Consider the following 22,358-nt stretch of genomic DNA (forward strand, 5'->3'; position numbering starts at 1 on the left):
TTAACCACTGTCAATAATTTGTCGAAATGCATTTAAAAAATACAATTATTTGAACTAAACATAAAATACCTGTACAACAAACTTTTCGTCTTTCAGTTCCAGGTAAACCGGTTGATTTGAATGATACTGAAACAACACATAATTCAATTAAAATACAGTGGTCGGCTCCCGTAGAAAAGAATGGAATTGTTAAAAATTACACGGTGAAATACACGTTCTTTGAACGAAAGTGTCGGCAGAAAGGTGATACAAAAGACGTATATACTCGCACATCATTGAAAGAAATGAGTTTAAAGGAGTCTGTATATCCATATTGGGATTACAATATATCAGTTCAAGCTACAAACAATATAGGTTTTGGCAATTATTCAGATGTTCATCACGTTAAAACAAAAGAATCAAGTACGTATTATTTCCCCTTTGCTTGGATAGTTCATACGATGCTTGAAAATACAGTACGTCTACGTAAATTTAAGTATTAAAATATTCAGACTAAAACAAGCACTGTCTTTTATTGAAAAAGTTTCAAACGTGTTTAAATATATAATGATAGTATGCAGTTTTCTGAATAGATCCTGACATAATAAACGAAATCAACTCAAAATTCGTATACGCGCGAAATGCTACGATATCGTGGTTGGATCCATGTTTCGCAAACGGAGATCTTAAATATTTTTATGTGGAAATTACGAATGCAACAGAACGTGCCAGCGAATCTACTTGGATATCCACCGTAAAGGTGGGCAAGGTGGGCGCCTCTTCAAACACACTTCTTATTCGTGACGTATTGCCATTTAGAAATTACAGCGTTCGAATATTTGCGGAAAATACATATTTCAATGGCACCTACAACATAACACACGAATTCCAAACAGCGATAGACGGTAGGAGAAATGCTACTTTTTTTCCCGAAATAATTGGAATAAACATGTATATTCTTTTTGTGGTGAATAAATATAGGCACGTGCTTATCTGCAATCATTTTTTTAATGAACAAATATACTAAAATGTGTACATCATAGATGTATAACAATGAAAAAAAGATTTTTTTTAGGTCCAGAAAAACCAACTGGATTAAGCCAGATTCCAATTTCTCCATCTTCTATCAAGGTGTATTGGAATCGTTCCGCAGAATACACCGGTCCAACAAAGTATACTGTCAAGGTCACTGACCTAAGAACAAATAAACTTCAAACGTTTAACACCACAGTTGGATGGTGGTTGGGTATGTTTATTTTATAAAACAAACCATAAAATTAACAACATTGAATTTCTATATAATGCATTCCTGTTCATGTTTTGTTTGCTTCGATGTAATTGTTTGTGACCTTGTGTACTTTTTATTTACGTTAACTAGATGAACTAGTAACCGAAGCGTTGATTGATAAACTAGATGCCTACTGGAATTACACTGTTACTGTAACGGCAGTAACTTCAGCCGGCAACATGGACACGCTGTATAGCGCACCTACGGAAATTACCTTTCAGACAGCAGAGGACGGTATAATTACGTTACTTCAGTTACATGACTGCGTTTATTGAATACGTTTACTCGATGCTTAAAATGAAATAATGCGCCGAGCAAAAGCTAACTTTTCACGAATCCTCAAACGCGTGCTGCTTAGCAAATTTAATGATAAATACAGTCGATATATGTAAATGTTAATGTTGCAAACAGTTCATATGACAATAAACGGCATAAATATTCACCGATTACTTTTAAGTTTTGCGTTTTATGGCGTGATGAGAATCGGGTCACATCGAACTTCTTATCCTAGAACACATCACAGTTTTTTAATAATATTACAATATTATTTATTTTAACCTTTAGCTCCTGGACCGGTGACGAATCTAACTGTTCAGAATGAAACTGATCTGAAAAAGCCACGGCGACTTATCGTGAGATGGGATCCTCCCGAGGAAAGAGACCTTAATGGAATTATCATGCATTATTATATATTATATTCTAATATGGACAAACTGGTATGTACAACAGCAATCTAGAGCGAAACCGATATGTTTATTATAGACATAGTTTAACTATTGTGCTGTGTTTTTATTGTTGCTGTTTCTTTTTTTAAGATTGTTTTGACTTCTAAAAAAATGTAATATAACTTTTCAAAATGAACTCAAACGGTTATAATATATATTAACTATATACGGCAAATATTCAGTATTTCTGTTTCCTCGCAAATATCATAACTACAGCGAACATTTGCGAATCTGAAACCATTTTTTTTTCGTCAATTTACCAAAACGTGAAAAGGATTGACAAAATTTTAAAAAAAATGGTTTCAGATTCGCAAATGTTCGCTGTAGTTATGATATTTGAGAGGAAACAGAAATACTTAACATTTACCGTACGCTTAAATATCCATTATATGAATCTTTTGACTGTTAAAAAACCTGAAAACTACAAAGCGTTAGAAACGCGAAACGATTGAATAATTGGGAGAATTCTGTTTTATCGTTATATTTTGTGACATTACAAGGATTGCTTATATATTACGGAATACCGTTAGTGTCATCGTGGTTACACATTAAAATAAAGAGGGCGACAAAGCGATAGTACGATGGCGACAAAGCGATAGTACGATGGCGACAATGAGATTGTGCGATGGCGACGATGCAATAGTACGATGGCGACAATGCGACAACGCGATACTAAGATTGCGACAATGCGATAGTACGATGGCGACAATGCGATAATACGAAGGCGACACTGCGACAATACGATGGCGACAGTGCAATAGTGCGATGGCGACAATGCGATAGTGCGATAATACGATGACGACAATGCGACAATACGATGGCGATAGTACGATGGCGACAATGCGATAGTGCGAAAGTGCGATAGTACAATGGCGACAATTCGATAATATGATGACGCGGTGCGACAATACGATGGCGACAGTGCGATAGTACGATGGCGACCATGCGATAATATGATAATGACGCATTGTCGCCATCGTACTATCGCATTGTCGCCATCGTACTATCGCACTATCGCATTGTTGCCCTCTGGATTTTAATGTGTAACCACGATGGCCCTAACGGTATTCCGTAATTTATAGTATAAAATGTAATGTGATGTAATGTAGGTTATGTTATAAATATCAGTACGGATGGCGGAGTGTTTAAAGCGCTAAACTTTACTCCAATGATCAGTGGTTCGAGCCAAGTTGTGGATTACTTTTTTTCATTATTTTATTTTATTCTTGTTTAATTTTGGAGCTTTTAGTTAGAATGTTAACATATATTAAATTAAAGCATTTGATGACAAACTAAAAACATTCCAAACCTGTGAAAAGGTCACTTCAAGGATTTTAACAATTAAAAGCAATATACCCTTCCGTAATAAGTCTTTCATTAATGTTCTTTTCAGTTTTACACAAACTCATCAGTTTATTCTTACACGATATCGCTGTACATAGACAACAAGGTCGACGTAGCAGTACAGGTACGTGTGCTATTGTTTATTTTAGTTTTTGGTTTCACTTTGTTTTTTTAATTTTGACTAAAAATAGCGATCATGTGTTTATTTTACCTCCTTAAAAATACTCTTGATTAAGGAGCTACACGTGCTGACCGTATTCAATTCACTGTAAGTCCAATAATGTTAAATGTCCGGTAAGAAGGATCTTTCTGAAACATTAAAAGTAGAATCACATATAAAAACCAACAAGATTTCATCATGAAATATAGAGAGGCTAAGTTAATTACATAGTTTTTACTGGCCCTGCACGATGAAAAAAAGGGTAGCAAAGTTATGTTAAAATCAAAATGTGGCTGCAAATTGACGTTACATCAGACTGGAGGGGAAAAAAGCATACACTTAGAATGATATTTTATTAATCGTAGTTTGCGTTCTTGTTTGTTCAATTTAGTTTAAGGGGACGGTATACCGCTTTCCCGATCAGAAAATTGTAATGCATGTCTTACCTAATATGAGGTATGCAATTTAATTATCTGAAAAGATCATGCTAACATTATTACAGAAAACTGTGATTGCGTTCATGCGATGTGGAAATATGTGTTTTAGCTAGTGTATTCATGTTTCGCAATTTAAGGAATGTAACATGACAAAATGTCAATATTAATAAGACTCCTTTTATTTTATTTATTTCTTGCTAAAAATGTGTCAACAACATATAAAAACTAATCTAAGATCTAATACAAAACCAGCAAAAATTCGATTAAAATGAATATTTATAGAATTATTGTTATATAAAAACAATCATCATTAATTTAACGTCAATGGTTCATCATTGTTTTTCATTCATTCATTAATAACGTTGCCACCGGCTATTTAAAGTATTGTAAGAATGATTCACGGGATCCAAGTCAAGTAAAGCGCACAATTCGGATTTTACAAATTGATATCTTATTCTAGGAATGCACAATGTATTCTGATTATAAGAGAATGTGAGGAACATTGTTTAAAATTATATGATTATATGATATAATTATAGAATGTTAAAGATACCCATAAACATCTGTTTCAAACAACTTAATTTAAATAATTTTAATCACCATAACCGATGTATAGGTAATGATTTTGCGTTCAACAATTGCTATGTGTTTGCGGTATGTTTGCATTTCCTACCTTTAGAAAATGTTCCCCAATTAGATTGGTGTTAATTTTTACCGCTGCAAATATTATCGCAATAAATCTGGGTCGAAAGTAAGTATAAAAAAATACGCCGAATATTGCGTTGTTTAACCTTATAATAGTTCTAAGAAAAATGTAAATATTCTCAGGATTTTATATTATTTCTTTGCCAACAGTCTGAGATATTTTATAACTTTTAACACGATTTAAAAAGATACCTAATGTTTCAAGGTTTGGGCTGAGACAAGTGCTGGAAACGGAACGCATACTAAACATGTTATCTCAGTGTCACCTGGAGGTAGGCATTGTTTATTTCTATAAGAATTGAACGATAATTAACAACGTTACAACTTTTTTAATGCACACTAAAATTAATTAACGACTTACCTTCCATGACGACCTTTTACATTGGGCAATGGAACGTACGTTTGTAACCACCAGCCTTTGTTTACTTTGCATTACCCATCATTTAAAGTTGAGACTTATAAACAGCTAATATACGTATATTTGTTTGATGCTGCTTTTGATCATTTTGATGATGATAAATTGGAGAATGAAGATGTTGATAATGGTGATAATTAAAATGATTATCTTACTATGTTTATCCGATGATGATATAACGATGATGGTTGAGGTTATGGTGTTGGTAGTGGGAGTGATGGCATTGGTTGTGGTGATGTTGATGATGGTAGTGTTGGTTGTTGATGTTTTGGTATTGGTGATGATGACTGTCGAACTAATTGTTATAGTGTGGAATTTTATATAATCAAGTATGTTAAAAAAATTAGGTTCTACAGACAATTATAAAAACGTGTTTAAATTCATATGTATGATTAAAATGCACGTTGGTGTTAACCGAAACGCGAACGCATTGTTGTATTGAGCACTAGAGTTGAGTTAAAACCAAAGTGTGATTCTTTAGAGGTTTCTATTTACTCGACGCATTGTTGTTACCGGTAACTTTTCCAGCTCGCTTGCATGTAGGTTCATTGGTAATAAATTGTGGCGGAGTATGTTGTATCGTAAAACCATTTTCTAAAAGTCACAGTGGAGATTAAAACCTTAAAAACAAAAAGTTAATTTGTAGTTAGCGCGGCTCACTATTTATGAATTATGTTGGATGAATCTCGTTCAACATGATCAATTACCGCTCGACAGGCTTGCTACTATATTTCTTAAAGATATTTGTATAATATAAAAATGAAGACTAAGATATTGTTCGAAACATAATTATATTTATATTGAACTCGTTAAATTCCTTCACAACTTTTCTCCATGCCGTAGGATATTTGACGAGAAACTTTCATAGAAAGAGTCACAACTAAATAAAACATACATTTAAACAAGTTACCATATTTTCCGCAAACGGTTTGTTTGCAATAAATGACCATGTTAAGCATATATTTTCTCTTTCAAAAGCCCCTTATCGTGCAAACGAAACTAAGACTGCTCCTCTAACAAAAACGGCGGATGTTCCTCTTGATGACGACCAGACGATGATAGCCGTGCTGCTCCCAAAGACATTCCTCTGTAATCGTGAAAATGGCTTGCCAGACGCTTGGGGTGTAATAGTTGCTCAGGACGGCACAGAAAATGGTTAGAATAATTTTAACGTAAAACAAAATATTTAGTTTTGATGAGCAAGAACACTCCCTAAATATATTTAACTGTATATCACAACTTCACAAATATATACGTTCTATTAAATCCGCACAGAACAACTCAAAATGTGTGAATATTGAATCACTCGATGATACACAAAAAGCCCCTTATGTATCACTCAATGATACACAAAAAGCCCTTTATGGAGAGAAATTCTTGTTTTAATCAACTGCTTTTAATAACAGCACACCTATAAACAAACACTCACAACTCATAACAAAAACCTGTAAAATAACCATCATCTAAACGAGCACCCACTTAATTTTAAAAAAGGACAATATGAATGTCGAAACGTGGCGCGTAAATCGAAAACTAAGCACATTACTTTAGTGTACTAGTGTCGTATCGGAATCCATGAAAAATATTAAGAGATATGTGTTTAAGTTATAAGTATGCAAATAAGTATGGTCCAACTATCAGCGATTTTAAATTATCAAAAAATATATTTTATCCACATAACAAAACCATCGCTCAACTTCTTACAGCATCTGAACATTGAAATATGACCACGTTGAAGTATAATAGTATTCGATGTTGTGATTATTATACAATGTTTTAAGCAATATTTTCATTTCAGCAAACCCGTTTGTTGGAAGCCTTGACGAATTTAACAACCTAACAGCAAATTATTATAAAACGTGGCACCAGGTCAAAGACGATGATAAAATGCAGCCATATATAGCAACATCTGAATGGACCCCACAATGTAATAAAGGTATGTGAAATCATGATCTAAGACTTGCCTCAAGGCAATTTTGTTAAAATCTTAAAATATGATACCTTATGACACACATGATGAATATTGTAGAACAAAACACACGCCGCCGGCGCTCGGTCGAAGACAACACGATTAACTTCATTATTGGTTCTGACGATTGTTCAAACAACAAAGGGTACTGCAATGGGCCATTGCAACCAGGCCGATCATACAGGTATTCTGATCTTAAATTTAACAATAAATGAAAAACAAGATAAATTGTTTCATTTTCACAAATAAAGTAACCAAAAAACAAATGTATCACTAAGATGTTTTTACAGAAGGAAGTGGTAATAAGAGATACTTGCTTTTGTTGTTTTTGTTTTTTTGCCTCGTCAACAACAGGTGAGAAACGTACTGTACGCTTTAGCTAAATTCAATTGAGGTCGTACGTATTAAGAATTGTTATTTGTAAATGCAGGCATTCGATGATGCGTATGATTAAAACGGCGAGAAGTAAGCACAAGCTACTATATAAACACGCATCAAAAACGATACAAAATTGTTTATCGATCGATTAAAAAGATAATGATTATTTTGATAAGAATATAATTTGATAAATGTATCATCGAGTACGTGTTCATTACATTTTACTACGCTATCCTTGGGGGTGTTGCTTCTACTTGCACCGTGTAAGAGTTCTTTTGAAAACAGTTTTATTTCTTCTCTAAAACAGAAATGCGTATTTATTATTAAAGAATATAATATTTAAATATCATTGGTCAGTTGTTTGCACAATTGCAGCGCAGGTTGACGCCAAAAGTGTCCATTCTGCATTTTAACTGTTAAAACTTTTTTAATTATTTTATGAAACTTTGAATTCTTATTAGGCTTGCTGTTGGGCTTAAAATATCAGTAATATGAATTCACCTTACTTAGAAGAATGTTATTTATTGTCTTTATAAAAGTATGCAGAATAATTAAATATCGGTCTTAATACCGTAAAACATGACATGTTGTTTAATATATAAAACAAAACATTGTTCTACTGCTTACACCTTAAAACACATGCAAGCAGGAGCCTATAGTATACTCATACAATGCATTGAACGCGAAAAAACGAAAACTACACACCATATTCGGAACAAAATAAAAACAACGTAAAGTTCCAATCCCTTAGACGTTAATATTCATGATGAAAAAATTTTGCTAAATTAATGTTTGGTATGTTAATATAGTTTTGGCGATTTTACAGAACAAACGCTCAGATTCTAGTTACTCACCGATTCCTTTTACTCTCTTGTGTTCATACAATCCAGTTAAATTCCAAGTATTTAAGAGTTTTTTCATTAACTTAATAAGACATTCAAGCCAGAAAAAAACGATACGGGCGGGAACCCCCATTATGCGGAAGGTCAGATAGATGTTACAAACTACTAACTTCAATATGGGCTAATCTGTCCTATTTGCCTCTTAAATTACAAAGCCGCTTCAGTTTTGAACATTTGTTATTAAATACATTCAGCGAGCTCACGCCTGTCGACTCTATATGGAGCTAAACACGAGTTGCACTTGTTGGCGAGATACTTATAGGTGAAATGGTGACTGACCTATTGCTTCCTTGGCTGGTTGCTTTGACGAAGAACTATTCGGGATTTTCGTAATTAAGAAGTTGTCTCCCATTCGGGTAGGTATCACGAGTATCGCGGGTAAAAAGCGGTCCGTCTAAAATGCGTATATGACTCATATCCGCGGATATGACCGAAAAGTGCGGATATGGACGAATATAAACAATATCGACACTTTTTCTGCAATGTTAATTTCAATGTTCAATGAAAAATACACAATATGTATTAAATATGCAAGGTAAATGTCTTATATTTTATTGTAACTATATATTATAGTTTATTGGTACGTAAAAATATGCACGTTATTTTATTTATTCAAATGAACAAAGGATATCGTAGTGCTACATTTAAATGTTTCAAGAATGATTATAACCATAATAGTTGCGCTGTTATTGAAAAGCAATGCATGTCCCGCAAAATTTTTAGATTTTTCGTTAATATTTCAACAGTTCATATCCAATATCCCGAAAAGTTAAAATAGTTACCGCCAAAAAAAGTTAAAATACGAAGCCTATATGTATAAAATTAATATTACATCTGTTACATTCACTTATAAAACATAATACTAACGAAAAATCTAAAACCACACACCCACATTATACCCCCTCTCCATGATGGCTTACGTTATACTGTCAAGCACTCCAATAGTCGAGCGCGCTGTCCTCTGACAGCTCTTGTTCATTTTATGTGTCGGACATATTATTCATTATAAATAATGAAATGTTCATGAATTTGTTGGTTTATATACATAATGTTTAAATGTATGTATGTACGTAAAATTATATAGAATAAAAGAAATACATTATCAAAATATGACTAGATCTATTGTGTTTTATTTTACCCTTTTTATATCATGTTAAACTTTTTATGACAAAAATAAGATAAATACCTCATGTTTATCCAAACATGTCTTACATTTGGTGGCTGATTTCATAGGAATGGATGAAACTATAGGGGAAACGTATATTTTTATTAACCCTTTGAACATGATATGGTCAATTTGGATTATGACTACAAAACATGCTACCTGTCTGGTACTTACGAATGAAAATGTAGGGCAGAGGTGACAGGGATATTTTCTGGAAGTGGCTGTCTAAATATACGCTTCTTTCTTTCATGTTTTGGTACTACTTTGCGCTGAGGTAAATTTTCAGTAGGAATTTTGTTTCGGTCAACAGAATTCTGACCGATTCCGTCTCGAAAGTGGTCGGAACAGACGCGAGTATACGCCGTTGGAAACCAATTTTTCCGGCTAATTGCTATCATCCAAGCTTTTCTTGTACATGAGTCTTTAGGCAATTTATGTAATGTTACTTTTTTGAAAATGTATCGATTATACCGCTAAAATTATGGAATTTAACGATGGAACAGTAGTATTTCCCCATTGTTTTCCTTAACACCGGAAGTAGGTATACCTACCCGCACGAACGACAACTCTGTCAAGACGGAATTACGAAAATCGTGATACATTGTTTAAGAGTTTAACTAAAGATTTTCGGTGGGATAATGACGTCATTTCGTCAAAAAATGACGTCATTTCACAGTAAAAAGTGAAAATTATCGATAATTTTTACTGTTAATTTTCACTGTTTGAAACATTGAAATTATCAGTTTTCATTCACTAGTATTTCTCAATAAACCACCGGAAAGCATAAAATAAATAGTAACAATCAAATATAAGATATTTTTACCTTGCATAAAGTTATTATAGCACTACAAATATAGATCCTGTATTGGATAAACCACATTCGTCGATTTTATCATATTCGCGCATTTGAAATCATCATTTATTTTCAAATGAAAAATGCCACTTGAAACAATGATATTTCAGACAATATTTACTGGATTCATAACATTCAGTTTATTTAAATAAACATTTTGATTTCAAATAAAAATATAACCAGGGAAAAGTAACATCATTAATTACTGGTGGTCTGGCGATAATCGGCCCAAAAATACTTTACTTTTTTCTAAAGCATATTGTATATCTAAATACTTAAGTTTTGAGACGACATCAAGAATAATAATACATTCAGTATATTATATAAACATTGGTAAACTTTTACAACAAAACATATGTGGTGTCGGCATGGTTATATTGTTTGTGGTGTGTAGTCCTAAAACAATCTTCTGGCACTTCGTCGTGTTCGCGGATATGAATTTAGAGTTGGAAAAATGATAATGTCTATTAAATTGTTATATTTAGACAATACTAACATATTTAACACATATTGTGTATTTTTTTATTAAACATTGCAGAAAAAGTGTCGATATTGCCTGTATTCGTCCATATCCGCACTTTTCGGTCATATCTACGGATATGAGTCATATACGCATTTTAGACGGACCGCTTTTTACCCGGGATACTCGTGATACCTACCCGAATGGGAGACAACTTCTTAATTACGAAAAGACCCAATATTGAATGACATACGATACACTTTGAAATATAACATAAATGTGTACGACCACTGCGACGATGTCATTCGGTAGACTCTTGCAAATACATAAAAGCTAAAACTTCATTTTGTGTGGTTGTCATTTCTGATTTCTCAGTACAACTCTAAAGTCTAATACTATTTACCATATGAGCATTTTCAAAATGGCGTCAAAAATATTGTTTCGTATTTGCCGAGCAAATCGTGGATTTGCTTTGCCGCGGTTTTACCGTATTGGCCGTTTTTTTTCTGTTGGTTTTTTAAGTGTTTTGTTAATTATTTGTGAGGCATTCAATTTTGCTTGCAAACTGACGAGATTCTCGTACAATATTATACATTCAATTAATATAAAAATAATCATGTTCTTATTATATTTAACCGATAGCAGAGTATTGACTGAAGTATTCCATGTTTTTCTTCGTGGGAAGTACATATTAAATGTCAAAATGTTTGTATTTAGAGTGAAGTCATATGCTTGCACAACAACGGGATGCACAGAGACGTATTATTCTTATCCTATTCAAACAGGTATTTTAAAACATGTACAGAGTTATAAACTAGTCGGCGTTTGAAAAAAAATATGATAGTCAACGGTAGCAAGTATTAGCGGAATTTCACATATAATTAGAATAAACTACTTCCAGTTGACATTACTGTTTCTGTACAAGAACAACTTAATTAACAGACAAGTTGCTAACATGCAACGCGAAATCAGGACATTATAATCATAAGTGTGATATCTCAAGACCAGCGATATTTTGGAGTGAAACCAACTTTTCCTAACTATAAAACACTTTTGTCGCTCTCCGAAATAAATTAATCACTGCCCATATTCAAAACAGATTATTAACAAGTTGTAGAGTAAGCTCTTGCAACCAAGTTTATCCTAGAAATAAAAATTCAGTCCAACGGAAAAGATAAACATTATAATCGTCATTACAACGTTTTTTCCTAAGTTTTAATGAAAAAAAAATAAAAATGGGATGACGATTATATCAACATTTTCTTTCTTTGAATAGCCAATATTTGTTTCTTCGCATGACCGACTCCATTTTTTTCACGGTTATATTGTGAACTATGTTTGTTGTTTTTCAAATATTTCGACTTCCTGGTGCAACTGTTCCACTCTTTACTTCATTTATTTGTTTTATGAAGATATACATACATGTATGTTTGAATTTGTTATTTGATTAGATATTTGATTCAAAAGTTTAATCGTTCTTAATTTTATGTTACATAGCACCTAATCTTGTTCCTGCAATCGTTGGTGGTCTCGCTGCTGCAGTTGTGGTTATCGCAGTTTTGGCTGTCATTGTTTACACAAAACGTACCAGAAAATTGTAAGAAAACAATAAGTATCAATATTTTTTCTATATTGTTTTTGACATGCCAAGAAACGACTCGCGTGATGAAGTTTATGTTTCATCCAATACTCAAACTCAACTGATATTAACTACAAATAATGACTTTATTAAATTTATATTAAATAATTCAGTGATATTCCTTCCTTCCCATCGTATTTTTAATGCATCATAGTTGCAGCAACTGTCAACGTTATTACATGAAAAATACCTCAATTAATGATACGGACTGCAGGGCACCAGATCACATCCGTAATTATACAATTCTTAGTTTATTTTTTATCAACGTTAATATCTTTATTTGATTCATAATTGCCTTTCATAAAATGGCAAATGTTTGCTTCTTAAATGGCGCGCTTTGATGTAATTGAAGATGACGTCATTTCCTCTTATGAATAGTATCTGGATCAAAATGTCAGCGCTCATGAAGTAGTTACAAATTGTCTTACAATTAACTTATAAATGTGCATTTAATGTATCATAACAATAGTGTTATATTATTTCATATGTTTAATTTATGATAATTCATTGCATGTTGCCGCGGTGTGTCATTAAAATGTGAACGATGTTATGATATCAAAAGTCATTAATTCCATCAAAAAGGAAAGCTGTATGATTTTACTGTTGTATGTATACAAAGTATATAATGGATTGTATAGATAAGAATGGTTTGCATTCACTTTTTGGTTAAATTATTTCACTAGATATAACCGTAGACTGAGAAATAAATCTTAAGAACATGTATTTTGTTGCAGATGTTTTTCAGGCAAGACAGTTGAAACAGAACACCATGGTGAAGATATTGAAATACCGGTAGTAGAAACTCCATCCACGGAATATATTTTCAAGTAAATATACAAATTTACGCGACAAAAATGAATTATTTTCATGACAACTGTGTACATACCTCTTACCGATTCATGGATAACGATAACAAATAAGAGATATGAGAGATATAAGAAATTTAACATAAGAGAGCTGCTTCAAAATTATCTGAGACAAGCGCTAATGTGAAATAACAAGTACAATATTTACAAAGCATAAAATGAGGTTACTGGTGCCCCCTCCCCCCTCCCATATGTTAACGGTTTGTGCAGAGTAAATGCACTACAGTCTTACTACACGTACAAGGCAAATACATGTCAGTCACAAGGCATTTAACATCTTGGTATATTTTATTAATTACCATTAACAAACGTATAAGTCGCACCTTTGAGAACAAAATAGTTAATACATGCATTTTCAATTTTGTAATTATTACGGACACTTATCTGAATCTTCGTGTTTCCATTTCAGGCCTGGTCCAGTTCGATTGTCCGAATTTTCAGAATATGTAGCCAGAATGCATAGAGACAGTAAAATGCTGTTTTCGGATGCATTTAAGGTAAAATATTAACACACACAGTATTTAAGAATGAGAGAGTGAGAATTTGTTTGCATCGAGGTTTGGTTAAAAACTTATTTCACCATATGCTGTAATTTTTAGAAAAAAATATATATAGTTTAATTTCAATGGTGTGCTTGCGTGATACTCATAGAGATATCCTTAGATACTCATTAAGATAGTGTATTGTATAAAAAAAAATGTATATGTCTGTTCATTTGATGCATGTGAAATAGCGTCTTCGGCATAGCCGACTAAAATCACGTATACCTCGATTTATTGCAATAATGATGAAGCGGAAAATAATAAACTTACTGTAATCCCATATGTTTCAAGGTTTATGAGTGGAATCTTACAGCAGTGGTTTAATGTAAACCTTAAAGATACGTTGAGATATCACCTTGAACATGAATGCATGTTTGCACTCGTTGGTTTAACAAACAAATTAAAGCATCAGTCTAGATCTCAACATAAATGTTAATATGTTAAGGCGTTGCATATGTTTATGATAAAACGGTAAATTATCTTTAACTTACAATTTTATGGCCATTAGACGCGACAAGCTTTACGAATAGCAAATATTTACTTTAATGCACATTGTGGAAAGTATGTTTCACTTCCGTCTGTAAATAATTAACATAATGTCTTGTAATACGAGCAAACTATAAACCGGTAAATCAATTCCGAGTATTTTAAAAAAAGAATGAAGATGTGTTCAATATTTGTTTAGGCTTTTATACAACTTGATTATTTATAATCACTACAAACTGTTGAATCTAACATTTTGACCATTTTGCTATCTGCCATTGCGCGAATGTATCGACACCGATAATAGTTACATATTTAAACATGAGTGATTATCCCCACAGGGTACACCTTAATTCACAATTACAAATGTAAACTTTAAAAACATATTTTATTTAGTTAAAGTAACTCTTATATTAATGTGGTTAAGCAGTATGTACAAGAATAATTTAAGTTTTAAAACATAAAACTTGCATTTTATTTCATATCGAATTAAATGAATTAAGAATTACATAATGGAAATCGGAAGCTGATTATCCTAAATATTGTTCACATTTCGTTAACATCATTTCTTTTACAATAAATTGCGTGTGTTGTTGTTGTTGTTGTTGTACTGATTGACAAGCATGATGAAGAAGCTTGCATGTACACCTTTAGGTAATCAGCATGGAAAGCATAGGGTTTTCTTTGCAATACAAAAGCTATGTAGCGCAGAGAAAAATAAGATCTTTACTCTTGTATAAACCTCTTGTAGAGCATAACGTAAGGAAGTTAATTAATGCTTTGATTCGTTATCCCTATGTGTGAGACTTTTTTCAAATAAGCTTTTTATTATGAGCCCCTAGAGACGTCTACACAATTAAGAGCCTTACCATGTACAGTCCAGCGCACTTGTTAATTGCGGCACTCTACTGGCGTTTTCAAAGATTGGTCATTTAATTATACTTCGATGCGTATTCAAGGAAAAAAAACTTTTTTAAAACCAAAATTTCCCGAATATAAATTCAAAAGATGCTGGCCGTAACAGTTCTATCAGACTACAGGCACATGCAACAATCTCAAGAGAGAATCACATGGATAATCATAACCCTAATGATTTATTGAATAGGGATTTTCAATGTAGAAACTTAAATCGCCAGTTATTATTAAGGTTGAAAAACTAGTGCTTAAAATGTTTTCTTCGGAGTAACCAACAAATCTAGCGTCCGAGAAGTCGCTTAACACATTATATTGATCCTTTTTGTAGTTTACATTCGATAAACACTGACAGGTCAATATTATTTCTCCACCGACTGTCTTTTTAAAGACACATCTTGTTCACAAATCAATAGATGCTGCGAGACAAGAGTCCTGGTCATCCGATAACGGCGGCTGATTCCCAACAATGCAGGCCTAAGAACCGTTACACGAATATCATGCCTTGTGAGTGCTGTTAAATGCTTAAATTTTATGTAAATAAGATATTTTACTTCCAAATGTAAATTAACTTTTAAATGAAGTTTTTTTATCCATGACTCCAAAAAATGTAGTTGACCATTATCACGTTGCATTGTGAGCATCATATGTGAAACCCAGGTGTATTATTTGACGGATATGTTTTACAACATCCGTTTACAGCTAATGTTTTTCAATCATTAAACGCTAGTACGATAATCAACACATCCTTCAGTAAACATTCACTAAAATCTTAATTAAGATGTGATTATATAAATTATAAGCCTCATCCTTATTGGCTGCGTTTGCATTTGTCTCCAGTTGACCACTCCAGAGTGAAGCTTCGCGCTCTCGACGACGTAGAAGGATCGGACTTTATCAATGCGAATTATATCCCTGTAAGTTAGATGTTTACGTATATTTCGATTATTTCTCAGTAAGCAAGTATACAAGAAAATTTACATTTATTTTTCAATGTACACGTTTAATCTTCTATCATATATTCATGCACACAATATATTGTTTTTAGACTTCATTATCTATTACACGTGGTAACCAAGCCTTACATTGTTATATGCAACTTAAAGAAATGTTATTATTGGTTATCTACAGATATATGTAAGACATCTATGTCTATCCATAACTACCGCAATTAAACTGGGTATAAAATCATGCGTTAGTAAACTTTAAAGAAATAATAAAAACTTTTAATGTACTGAGTACGCAATTTGTTTAAATGCACCTGACACATGACCTTCGTGTCTTCATAGAGAACTATTAAAAGTACTGCTTGATCAATACATCTTACACTAGCTCTTTTTTAATTGATTTCTGAAGATTAACAGAAGACATGTATGATAACATTTACAATATACATGCTTTATTTATTACCGTACAGGGTTACAACTCTCGCCGCGAATACATTGCAACACAAGGTCCCATGCAGATGACGTTTGATGATTTCTGGCGCATGATCTGGGAACAAAATGTTGACGCGATTGTTATGCTTACAAAATTGGCGGAAAAGGGGCGGGTGAGTTTTATTAGTGGTGATTAGGGAATGGTAGATCGTTGATAATAGTAATAATACAAACTGTTCATCAGTTCTTAATGTACTGTTCGCCATATTTGATCGTCAATAATATTTCTTTTTAGACATGTATATTTAAAAAAAATACAAATGCTTTTACGAAACAAAATCAAATGTTCTCATATTAATATCTCTCGTATAACTTGCATATTACAATACCAATATTTACCAACTTCCAAAGTTTACTTCATGAATGCTTTATATTAAGTGCTTTCAATGTCCCAATTTATGTTCCGCGTGCATTTAAATGTAAAACCCTGTAAAGTTATTAAATTAATCTATAAATAAAGAATATTGGCCTAAACGAACAATCATCTCCTTTTTTACCGCACATTATTCTTTACTGATGTAAATTAAAAAAGCATTGTCTTTATTATTTGCATTTACAATAGATGAAATGTGACCAATATTGGCCGAACGCGAACGCGCCAGTGTTCTACGGTGAAGTGGTTGTCTCCATCAAGTCCGAGTCAAACCTCTCTGACTACACATTGCGAATTTTCGAGATCAAAACTTCCGTGAGTCATAGTTTAGTGGAGTCTTTTGTATGATTAAACAGAAATACATAGTTGCAGCAAAAATTCAAATAAAATAGTATTGACGTTTTTGCTTCAGAATTAAAATGTATGCGTGTCAAATTTCGGTATTTGCCTCATACTTATATAGCAAATGAACCTCTGCTCCATACAATTTAGTATGTCGTCTTGTTTGCAAATTTATGTTCATGTTTTATACTTCAGAATACACATTATATCGGAACAAACTGTTAATTGATGACGGTTACATTATAGAATGGGCCTAGTCGGATAGTGAAACAATTCTGGTATCTGAAATGGCCTGACATGGGTTGCCCCGAAGATCCTCAGATGCTGTTGGATTTTGTGAAGTCTGTCCGAGAACATACCCATAGGCCTGGGAGGACAAATCCCACCGTTGTACACTGCAGGTGTGTGTGTTTTGACTTTCTTTACTCTTGTCGCATTTATTATTTCACCTGAGAACGAAGGCTCAATGTGACATATATTTAGATATGTGTTTGTCGTCAAAAGTTTGAATTACATAACATAATTTGCATAGACCGATATACAGATTTTCACAAAACTGCACAGGGTTAAGAATTGCAATGCCCTCTTTCAAAATCTTTCAAGTCCGCTGAATGTGCAGGTCACCAGCGATAAAATATTTTATAAAAAATATAAATAATACATAAGTAACCACCTGTATCAAAGGATAAATATTCAGAATAAGGAATAGTGAGCCTCAACGATTTTTTTTGTTTAAATCATGCTCCCCGTGGTCAAAAAGACCAATGCCTTAAGAGGTATATTGTTTAGGTAGGCAGCTAAAGCAAAATAAATTATTAAATCTCTTAAACGTAAAGGATCTAAATGATTTAAATGTTGTTTGTAACATAATGAGTTGTTTCTCTTCCAAGTTAGTTCAAATAATGCAAAGTATGTCCGATTGGGAACTTGTTTTCTTGCACTAGTTCTTTTATAATTGATATGTATATGCTGCTGTTTGGTCCCTTTGATGAAGGGATGAGCAATGCACATAATATTATGATATTTTGTACACATAGTGTGTTCCCAATTTTATATTAGTGCCGGTGTGGGAAGGACGGGGACGTTCATTGCGGTCGATCATCTGCTGCAGTATATCCGTAACCATGACACCGTAAATATCTACCAACTGGTTCTGGACATGCGTGAACACCGGGTCAACATGGTGCAGACTGAGGTATAGTCAAGACTAATTGATGTAATTTGCATTGTTTACAAACTTACCGTGGTTGTTGCCGTTTGCGTTCATGCTTTTAGAAGTGGAGCAATTTGAATATAGTTAAATATTGTCACAAGAAAATTATATATATTTTTTTTCTTCATGTTCTTCATACCTAAATCAATTTATTCGTGAATCGTTAAAAAGTGTGGTCCATTTAGTTTGCTAAATGATCGCAATACAATATCGTTGAATGGGCGTCATATGTAATTATTTTCATTGATTTTGTTTCAAATTCAGGACCAGTTCATCTACATTTATGAATGTCTGAAGGCGTTTATTAACGCTGATGAGGAGGACGAGGAACGTAAGTAAACCAACCTTACAATTCTAAATAGGATTTTGGTGCACATACGGTGTGTGCCAGATATGAAATTATTGAAATAAGAAATACGTGAATCTGCAACAGAATAAAAATTGTGTGGTAACACGAGGTCCTTTATTTACGACTTACGTGAAAGTCGTCAGTTTGTAACCCGTTTTACGCAACGGAAAAGACGCACGATAACCACCCCCCCCCCCCCCCCCCCACTCAAGTATGAACACATATAATAAATAATAAATATAACCAAACGCTTCATAAGGTAAACTTTAAATGCTATTTATACTTTTAAAGCTTCACACATGCGATATTGAAATTGTTTACCCTAATAAAGTATTCAAGATTATCAACAATAAGGGAATATACAATCGAAAATGTTGTTTTCCAATATATCCACAAGATATAAAAATGTCATATAACAAGTTAAATAACTGCGAGTAGTTTTGTAAGAAATGTTAGTGAATGTGCGCCTTATGTTTTTGCTTATAATTTTATACTTTGATTTTGTTCATTGTGAATTGAGACCAATAATTCCTTTCAATTCTTGTTTTATTTTTTGACATGTGTAATTCTAAAGACGCATTTAATTGAAATCTGATAATGACCAGTGGTATCACAACCATGTGTCCGCCTGTCTTTGTCTTACTCATTAATCCTGTAATATATTTTATTAAATTTTGTGTAATGTTATAGATAATTCTGGATAGTAATTCAGGATTAAACGAAGAATGTTTCTTTCTTTATGATTTAAGTGTTCTTATTTTATGAAAATGTATCGTTTGTTTCTATTTCAGCTATTTATCAGAATGGTGACTTTGGTGCGGAAAATATCTACGAAAATGCAGGATTTCGAAAGGAAACATAAAACAGATAACTTTAATAAGTAGTCAGTTAGTTTCTACAAGCAAGTTTTTGTATATTCGGATATGTTTCCATATACCGGTATACAAATATAAACGTATATTTCAGTGATTTAAAAAAATATGAGTGTTTACAAAAATTAACGAAACCTGATCGTTGAACGCGATTAGTACATCAAATAGGTGCATCGAAATGATTGATCTGGAAATTCAATTAAAGCTATCAAGGACGTGCAAAGGACTTATGCAGTCTTTGGAGAGTGTGTAATCATTATGTTTTCTTCATACCAAATTTATAATCAGTAATAGTTTATGAAAACATTGTTTGTTTTAATTGTTTCAAAATGCAGATGTATGTACGTTTTATATACAACAGTATTATTATGGATTATATACTGCTAGATTAATTCTGGTATCTGATGTGAATGAATTTTGCATAATTAATTATTCTTAATTTAACAATTTAATGTGTGATTGTAAAATGTATACTTAGAATCATGAGTTTACTTAATGTCATTATCGTTATTTCTTGTTATGAATGCATAATATCATCTCTATATTAATTATTATCTATACTTTTAATGTAATAGATTCATATTATATGCATTTTTACTATTCAATTAACGTGTATTTCACGCTTTTATATTTTTCGCACTTGAATACATTAATAAGTTGCTTAATCACTTATTTCATTAATTATGTAACAATCATAATAATTGTGTATGTTGTATGAAGATAATTTATCCTTTGTTTGCCTCTACAATAATCGGAAATAAACTATTTAAAGCATGTTTAATCAAGCCATATTCTTCAATATTTTCGGGACCATACGTATTTATCAATTACAGGTATACGTGGTAAGTGGTTGGACACACGGTGTTTTCTTACATTTAATAAGCGTAGTATTATCCAGCTGTTCCAATGTAACATGTCAAACAAACAGATCTATTTTATGCCATATGAGTACGTTTCAAATTACTAACAACCTTTATGTAGTTTAGCGCTTACAGGTTTGGAGACAGAAAACAGCCAAAGCTGTTTCGTCAGGATCATTCCTTAAAAAGCATGTTCGACCAAAGGTTTACAAGTGCGAGAATGCGAAGGAGTGAATGTGCATTCGAGTTTGCTAGATAACGATGTATGACCGCGAAATTTAAGTGCTATTTTGCATCATAATTGTGTTACCCTTCATCTTTTTTTCGTATTTGCCCAAGCATATTAAAAAAAAAGTCGGTACTGCATCAACTTAAGTCTGCATCACAATATTCGATCGCATGTGTTCCTGGTACGTTCTCGTTGGGTTTCCAAAAAGAAAGCTCTTATACGCCCCATATGAGTTAATTTCCAAATTTTTATTTTCAGATTTGAAATAATCTTATTAAAATATCCATTAACATTTAGACTGATTCCGAGTTGGTTAAGAAAGGCTGTATCCAGTAGTAAAACACTAGGGAATTATACCATAATTAACTGTATCAAAAAATATCACTATGCAACTTTACCTCGGTTCAACAACCTGTCAGAAAGACTGGGTATTTTTATAGCGTTATGTGTATGTTATATACATGTTAACACCCTGTAAATCAATAAAACATCACAAATTACTTCATAACTTTGCAATGCTATCACGCAATCAAATAATAACAACGCAGTTTTTTTTGCAACTTGCATATATCATTGTAGTTTTATTGTTTAAAAGAACACGGATTGATGTAAATTAATGTTCTACATAATATTGTTAGCATTATAATATGCACATATCTGTTAACTTTAGATGTCATTTATGTCTGCAGTGTGTGGGTTTATCGACATACTTGATGAATACCCTTACAATAAGATGAAGATGATTTTTTTTATAATACAGGGTAGTGTTACTCCGCCTCCACTTAAAAAACTAAGATTGTGTGTATGTTACATGTTCTAACTTGATCTATGACTACAAACTGCAAACCAATAGTTCATTTTGAACAATAAACCATTGCTAAAGCTCATCGGGTCATCTTCGACCTGAAATGGCCCACAGGTCACCCGGGATTGACTAGAAGCCGATTCATGTCACCCTGGGGTGACTTCAAGCCTCCCCCGGGTGACTAGAATCGGCTTCATGTCACCCAGGGGTGACAAGAATCGGCTTGAAGTCACCCCTGGGTGACATGAATCGGCTTCAAGTCTCTTCAAGACTCTCTCATCAGAACTGTTTGTGGCATTGCTCTTTGCGTTGTGTTTACATAGTGTAGCAAAACTTGGGATGAAAGAGGGGATTTAGATTAAGCTTCAAATAACAATATGGACCAATACTAACAAGCGAATTCGTTGAATTGATATCCCCCGCCAATATGCCTCTGGACACAAAAGTGTTATATTTGACACTCAGCTAAAAAAAGCATTATTTTTAGATACAAAGGGCCATACCTCCGTTATTAACAGATGGTGAACAATGCAATTTGGCGTGCATCATCCTCTTATCCATATAAATATACTCATACCAAGTTTCAATGAAATCCGCGCCAAAGCACTTTCAAGATATGGCTCCGGACACAAAAGTGCCGGACGGACGGACGGA

The 22,358-nt window shown here is 33.0% G+C and overlaps 1 protein-coding gene across 1 annotated transcript; it reads left to right on the top strand.

Annotated features, from left to right (window-relative positions):
• Nucleotides 1-1,121: 1,121 nt before the first annotated feature.
• Nucleotides 1,122-20,461, top strand: LOC127853501 (tyrosine-protein phosphatase 10D-like). Its single transcript, XM_052388056.1, has 20 exons — nucleotides 1,122-1,225; nucleotides 1,358-1,501; nucleotides 1,832-1,983; nucleotides 3,386-3,460; nucleotides 4,844-4,910; nucleotides 6,032-6,208; nucleotides 6,852-6,989; nucleotides 7,083-7,206; nucleotides 11,498-11,565; nucleotides 12,278-12,377; nucleotides 13,154-13,246; nucleotides 13,695-13,782; nucleotides 15,639-15,729; nucleotides 16,063-16,139; nucleotides 16,640-16,774; nucleotides 17,224-17,349; nucleotides 17,623-17,777; nucleotides 18,436-18,571; nucleotides 18,854-18,920; nucleotides 19,730-20,461. The coding sequence occupies exons 2-20, from the start codon at nucleotides 1,447-1,449 to the stop codon at nucleotides 19,798-19,800; spliced, it is 1,995 nt and encodes a 664-aa protein (XP_052244016.1). The 5' UTR covers nucleotides 1,122-1,225; nucleotides 1,358-1,446; the 3' UTR covers nucleotides 19,801-20,461.
• The last annotated feature ends 1,897 nt before the right edge of the window (nucleotides 20,462-22,358 follow it).

The sequence above is a fragment of the Dreissena polymorpha genome, chromosome 12 (genome assembly GCF_020536995.1).
Source record: "Dreissena polymorpha isolate Duluth1 chromosome 12, UMN_Dpol_1.0, whole genome shotgun sequence".
NCBI lineage: Eukaryota > Metazoa > Mollusca > Bivalvia > Myida > Dreissenidae > Dreissena > Dreissena polymorpha.

Bases quoted from the DNA above. Each gene is read 5' to 3' on its own strand.
- LOC127853501 (XM_052388056.1), top strand. From the start codon at position 1,447: ATGGACACGCTGTATAGCGCACCTACGGAAATTACCTTTCAGACAGCA. The intron at 12,378-13,153 runs GTAAGAAAACAA...ATTTTGTTGCAG, and splicing joins ACAAAACGTACCAGAAAATT to ATGTTTTTCAGGCAAGACAG. The intron at 17,350-17,622 runs GTGAGTCATAGT...GTTACATTATAG, and splicing joins TTTTCGAGATCAAAACTTCC to AATGGGCCTAGTCGGATAGT.